Raw genomic sequence first — 7,335 nt, forward strand, 5'->3', positions numbered from 1 at the left:
AGTTGATCTGGAAATAAAATATTTTTCACGAACAATCCAAAGTATTCATTAGAGCTTTTGGTGATCATAATTTAAATAATTTAGCACCAAGCAAAACGAACGACCTAATTTTCTTGCAATTTTTCGCCCAGGCCAGCCAAAAAAGTTTTTAGGCCATGAATTGGAGGCATTACTCCATGAAGAGTGTTGCCAAACTCATCAAGAGCTTGTAAGAGGCTTTGAAAGACGATTTTGTATGCTTGAAATGCTACTTGAGCGCTAGAAAAGAAAATAATTTTTGCACCGAATAATTACTTGCGATGATCCATTACGATAACCCGAAGCGTAAGAGATCGGGTTAGGGAACATGTACGGAACGCAACATATTCGTTTGAAGGGAGCATTGGCACAAATACGCCCATAATATGCGGCCATACATAAAACCGCAATATTCCTTCATGACAACGCTCGTCCACATGTTGCAATACCTGTTAAAAACTATTTAGAAAGAAGTGGTTGGTAAGTTTTGCCTCACACGCCTTATTGTCCAGGGGGCTAAATACCGCAGTCGAACACGATCGAGTACTTATTCGAACGTGAGAATTTTATTTATTTTTGGGACAATTATAATGATTGTTTGTACTCGATAACGAACGAGTTATTTCGATTACGAGAATTTGCACCCAGACCAATTTTTTTAATAGTTTTTAAAACTATTAAAACTCACCTAAAGCCAGAAAGGTTTTTAAACAATAATTTAATTTAAAAAGTAAAATCGATTTACAAGAATTCATTATATAGCTGCTCAGAAAGATTTTTAAACAATAATTTAATGTTTAAAGTAAAATCGAATTACAAGAATTCATTATATTTCATCATTTCTTTTCGTTTAAAGTACAAATTTTGAATTTTTGTTTAAGTACTACGTCCCTATTATTTTTCCAGCCTTTTGCTTACTTTCTTTTGTGTTTGTAATTCTCATTTAGTTTAAATTTAATTTAAAAAAAATTTTGACAATGTAAAAATTGGGATTGTATCTGGTTATAATGGGTTATCGATAAAATATAAATTTTTTCTAGTATTTAAACATCTATGGGTAAATGAAATACAAAAACTATTTGAAACTTTTGAATTTAAACTTCTTTCAACATTTCGATTTTTTTTTAAACTAGCTATAGTTTGACCCAAAACTTGAAACTTCAATTAAAATGTGAATAAAATTTGTTTTATAAATCTTTTATCAATTTAAAATTTGAATATGGAGGATAAACTTTATCGTCTTATGAATGTTAAAATTGGAATTGAAATTTATTAAACATCAATTACCCTCTTCCTATAGCTTTCTACCATTAATTTAATATCCTGTTAATGAAATCCTCCTATAAAATAGAATTCCATTTGCACTGACAACTCTGCTCTGTTAGCCAAACATTTTAGTTGCTACACGGTCTTCTCCAAAATCGTTCGTTTTAAATTCGTCGTTATAGTTTGTGTTGTCCGCCATTAATAGAAAATGAAATATATACAGTGTAATTGTTAAATAAAACATTAAACTTTAGTGTAATTAAAGAAAATAGCTACATAATTAAAATTATAAGAAATCATTGCGTTAAATTAAAGTTTTTATTATGATAAATCAGTGAAAAAAAGCAAAATTATTAGTTGTGTTTAGTTGTTGTTGTTTTTCTACACTAAAGCCCTTTACACATGATTTTGTGTGTGAGTCGCGTGATGCTGTGTTGTTGTTGTTTGTGATTGTTTTTGCATATAGAAATAAAAGCAGAGCAAGAGAAAAAGTGAACTTAATTTAGCAAATGAAGAGTTTGTTTATGTTTTGAATTTAGTAAGAAGAAATACTAGAGAGATTACACGGTAATCGGTTCGGATATTTAATTTTTATATAATAATGTAAAAAAACATATGTAAAGTAATGTAAATTGTATTTCAGGTGAGTTTATTATTTAGAAACAATAATTTTGAAGCATTTATTATTTAATGAATTGATTTTCTCAAGATTTGTATTTATAAACAATAGATTTTTGTATAGGTTTATAATAATAATAATAAATATTTGAAATATTTAGTGGAAAATGAATTTCACTTTATCTAATTTAATTACATATCTATCTGTGAGAAACTTTTTATTAAAAATCGATTATTTGGCTGACTAATTTGATAAAAATCAAAAACGTCTAGGTATATATATTATATATTTATTGTGATTTTATAAACTATATTCCTTAATTTCAGTTTTCAAAAATATGACATTTTATAAATTTATGTTTCTAAGGTCAATTTCAACGTTTTTAAGCATTCAATTTAAAAAAAATATATACCTACCTACATTTATAGAATAAGCTTATACTTAATTTTTAATTTTTTTTTTAGTTTTTAAGATTCCAATCTTACGGGCTATTTATGGTCAATCATTTGTTACCAAATGTATAAATTAATTTTTATTTATATTAATTTGTTTAACAATCTGAGCTCTAAAAACCATTTGTTTATCTTTCTTGTATGGGAGACCTTCCTAAATTAGAAACATTTTCAAATATGTATTTTAACATACAAAATAATATACTCCGCCACAATTTTGGCAAATCAGGCGACTGGATTAAAATTCAAACCAAAAAATAATTTGCGTATTGCAAAAATTTAAAGTATTTAATTGGTTAAATTATTTAGAAGAGATTTATCAGTTTTATTAATTTCAATTTAAACTGAAAATTAATTGTTTTATAAATGTTTTTAAATACTCTACAATGATGTAAGAATATATGTATGTATCTATGTATCAATTCATTTAAAGGTTTGAAAGAATTAATTCTTAATTCAATTTTCGAAATGAAAATAAATCTATAAATTTATAGTCATAATTCCTTTGTACATCAAATGTATTCAATTCATTACTTTGAGAATTCATTATTTATAGAATCAAATCATTATTGAATTATACAAATTTTCATTAATTCAAATCCATTACAAAATAGCATTAAAAATGTGTGGAATGATTAAAATTTTCTTCAATTAAAATCTATTACAAAAAGGCTTAAGTAAATGATTAAAAACAAAACTGAATGAAGAGCAAATGAATCGATTATTTCTAAAAACCAGTTAAGCAACAGAAAATCCGAAATTGAGTTATTTGGCGATTACTGTTTTGTAAAGGTAAATGCATCGTTTATTATGCTGATGCAAAGCCGAGAAATCCTTGTTTAGTGCAGAAAGATGTTAAGTAACAGAGCTTGACTGGCCCTGCTAGGCTCTAATCTTTTTTTTTTCATTAATATTTACAAGCTCTAAAGTTTAGAGTTTAAACCCCTACTTGGTTGGATATGAGGATGCAGAATACATACAACAAATATGTATGTTTATATGAATATGATGTCAAACTCTTTAAAAAGTTCATTTGTCATTTAACATTTGAAGTTCCTAATAAAATTAGAATATTTCATATGAAATTTAAAATAGTTGTTTGTTTCAGAAACCAGTCAAGTGCAAACTTTATATTATTTTTTAATTATATGTTAATATAGATAAAAAAGTTTTGTGTTTATTAAACAGCTACACAAATGGATAAATTTCATAGAAAAAAAATATAAATTTTGTAAAAGTAATTTTCAGGTTCTTTAATTTACTCAAAATCAATTATTTTTTGCTTAATTCAATTTGTATTAGATTTGAATCAACAAAAAATTAATCATTCAAAGGTAGAATGAACTCTGTTATGAATTAATTCCATTATGAATTTGTTTCAAATGATTTGACAGTTCTGGCAATGTCTAACAACAGATCTGCCAATTTTTGCCATACAAAAATCTGACAACCGTGTGAGCTGACAATTTTTGTTGGACAATTGACTGGCAATGAAATAGTAAGTTTTCTTACATTGACAGTACAATATATTGTTACGAAATTGTACTTGAATTCAAATATAACGATTTTAACGGCTGATTTAAAAGTAGCATAATGTTTTCAAATAACAGTGCTGTAAAACTGTAACATATCTGTGGGCATTATTAAATAAAAGCTTTCAGTTGATTTGATCGTAAGTTGGCAACGCTGTATTCGATTTCGAATATTCAGTTAAAGAACATTGTAGAAAGTACACCACAGATGGCGTATGTATTAGAAACCTCTAGACAGTTAAAGAGAAATCTAGAGTGCAGATGGCAGTGTTATAAATAGTAGCAGAGGTTGCAGTCGTTAGTGAGTTTATCAGAGACGCTTTTCTGATAAAGTTACAATTTTCAAACTACTAAACGCTTTTATTTGCAATCAAAAGTATCCGGTTTATTTAAAGGAAATAAACCAGCGTTTTAAAAAGGTTAAAACGTAACAATACTTCTCAAATAGATTTCTTCTCGTGGGTAAATTAACTACTTTCTAAAGTGCAGTACAACATAAACGTTTGAAGTGACCACATTATAGGTTACCTAGAGACACTAAAGTGGTTACATGGAATGTCAGTGGTTACATGAAATGTCAGTATAAAAAAAATAAAATAAACAGCATGAGAATTAAACCAGTTTTCGTACAAACTCACAAAAAAGTTCAGTACGAAATAAAAGTTTAAAGTGACTATACTCTAGATTACTTAGAGACACTTAAGTGATAATTGCCTTTACGCTAGCTTACCTGGAATGTATAAAGTAACCAATTGACTTCTCTCTGCACTACAAACAGCACATACGTGTCAAATAAACCAAACTATATAAATTGGAGTCAGCCAACTGATCAGACATTGGTGACAAATACTGTCTTTAAAGAATACATTGACTACTTGCTTAACTGCTGGGTATTGAATAAATATAAATATATTCCAAAGTGGTTAGGTAAATAAAATTTCAGTAACACTTTTAGATTATTTTTTATTAATTACCTAAAATGTGCTATATCATCTAGATCTTTCAAAATAGGGTGTATGATAAATACACATTAATCCAATTCTTCATAACTTATTAATTGTATGATTTTCATAACAAATGTTCATAATTAAATGTCAATTAAAAAAGCGTTTTACTCATTATTTTTTAAAACAGATCAAGCATTTTCATATTTATCATCAGCTTTATTTAAATGTGTTTACTTAGTTTTTAAAAGCAACGTAAAATGACAACATGGATTTTTTCAATAACTCTGATAATTATAACAACCGAAATTTGTTTAGCCTGGGTAAAGAAAATTATAATTTTTACGATTTTCCTTTTAAATTTTAATTCAAAACTATTTTAGCGCTCTTTTGTCTTTCGTTTTGATTCGACCGAGTGCAAGCAGAACAATAAGATGACCGACTTTTTGAATTGCTCCATTGTAAAGTTGAAGCGCAATCAGGAGGTTTTCAATTTGAATCTACGCTTTAGTGCTGAAATCGTAAAGCCAACATTAGATTTTTGGATTATAAATGAGAGGCCAGATGAAAAAGATTTTGTTTTGGTCAATTTTACCAATGTTGATGGCTGTCTTTTTCTACAAAACAAGGATACTTATAATATTTTGCAAATTATACGCAAAGAATTTGTAAAGTATTCGAATTTACCGGAAAAATGTCCTGTAGCAAAGGTAACGAAGTTTATTTAAAAAAATTTAAATAATTTTTGATTTATTTTTTGTTTAGCTTACCAAAATTAATGTAAATCAATTAAGAATTGATGCCGAAAATTTTCCACCCTATATTCCGGAGACAAAATTTCGAGTAGAGGTTTATTTGAAAGAAAATATTGATTTAATATTCAGTTTGATTGTAAGAGGAAGAGTGGAGTCGAAAAAACGTTCGATATTTAAAAATCGTTGAAATTTGCAAAAATATATACTGTATAAAATTATCTAAATTATTTAATTTCTACGGGTATTCATCAAGGTATTTACAGACGACAATACTGAGTATTAATATTTGTCAAAAATTTATAAATCATAATACAATTTCATCGTCTAAAACAATTCAAAAACTTCCGAACCTTTCAGTAATCGCTCATTTAGTTTTGTATTTAAACGATTTTTTAACAATTTTATCTCGTAAACTGACTTTATAAGATTCTAGCTCAACCTAGTATGTTTCGGTACCTCAATTGTAGTTAAATAAAAAACTGTTAAAGGATTTTATAAAAAATTACAAGAATATAATTAATATCCGGTTTTTCAGTAGTTTTTAAGGGTTTATATGATTTTGCCTTCGATTTTGCCAAAAACAAGTATGAAAGTAGGGTCAAGCCAAAAATTTAAATAAATTATTTTCGTGAGTGATTTTCGGAAGTGAACCTTATGGACCGATCGCCATGAAATTAGGTCTTGTGATTTATGTCTATATGAAACTTATTTGTGTTGAATTCTATGTAGATACCAAGAGTTTTAAGAGATTTATGCTTGTTAAAGTGATTTTTGAATGTTGGCCTTATATGGGAGCTATGACTAATTATCCCTTTCCGTCCTAAGCAATTTCAAAATTTGCAGATTTCAGTGAATTTTTCGATCACATTTCTTGCACTCGTACACAAAATACTAAAGTAAATCGCACAAAAACATATTAGAAAATTAATAAGAAATAACACATAATATTGTGATATTTAAAAAAGTAAAAAAAAAACGAACAAAATGTATAAATGTCTCTATAAAATACGTTAAATTTACCAACACATTTGTGTAGGTGGGGACGGGAAGGGTTATGTACTGGTCATCATAAAATTAGGTGACATAACTACCGTTTGGAGCGAAATTTGTAGACATATTTTTAATATTTCACGGGAATGGAACAAGTCCTAAAAATGAGAAACCCTATAACTAACGCTCATATTGGTGAGACTTGGCAGCACTGGAAAGTTTGTTCACATCATGGTTATTGTATTTGATAGGTGTTGAAACAGAATATTCAAACAACAATTATGTTTATCAAATACACAAACCCAAATAAACATGAAAGGTTAAAAATCAAGGTTGGATACAGATTCCTAACGGTAAAAAGGTAACGGTCACATTAAACAGTATAAGGAAGACAGAACATTGAAATTAAACTTGATCAGGAAGAAAATAAGTTCTAACAGATATTGACAAGTCAAAAGAAGTCGAACAACTCTTTCGAAGAGCACTTCTATCAGAAAGTAAAGTTAAATGCTCTGATTCGTTTATGTGCAGAACCAAAGCTAGTGCTGGGTTGAAGTCGTATAAAGTTCAGAATGGATGTACTGGCAGTCGTTTCACAACGAAAGATTTGTATGTCGCTGAAGGACGAGGTAATGTTCAAGAACACAATTTCTATTTGATTTTTTTTAATTCTCTTTTGTGGTCCACATTCGGTCCGATCGTTACAAAATTTGGTGACATGAGTTATATAGAAAACTTATTTGTATTGAAGTTTATTGG

The 7,335-nt window shown here is 28.0% G+C and overlaps 1 protein-coding gene across 1 annotated transcript; it reads left to right on the top strand.

Annotated features, from left to right (window-relative positions):
* The first annotated feature begins 5,265 nt into the window (after positions 1-5,265).
* LOC135963372 (uncharacterized) lies at positions 5,266-5,773 on the top strand. Its single transcript, XM_065515202.1, has 2 exons — positions 5,266-5,541; positions 5,597-5,773. Exons 1-2 carry the CDS (start codon positions 5,266-5,268, stop codon positions 5,771-5,773), a joined length of 453 nt encoding a protein of 150 aa, XP_065371274.1.
* The last annotated feature ends 1,562 nt before the right edge of the window (positions 5,774-7,335 follow it).

This window comes from Calliphora vicina, chromosome 1 (genome assembly GCF_958450345.1).
Source record: "Calliphora vicina chromosome 1, idCalVici1.1, whole genome shotgun sequence".
Lineage (NCBI taxonomy): Eukaryota > Metazoa > Arthropoda > Insecta > Diptera > Calliphoridae > Calliphora > Calliphora vicina.

What these genes read in the sequence shown, in the direction of transcription:
- LOC135963372 (XM_065515202.1), top strand. Translation starts at nt 5,266, where the DNA reads ATGACCGACTTTTTGAATTGCTCCATTGTAAAGTTGAAGCGCAATCAG. An exon ending in AAAAATGTCCTGTAGCAAAG is followed by an intron (nt 5,542 to 5,596) that starts GTAACGAAGTTT and finishes TTTTTTGTTTAG; the next exon opens with CTTACCAAAATTAATGTAAA.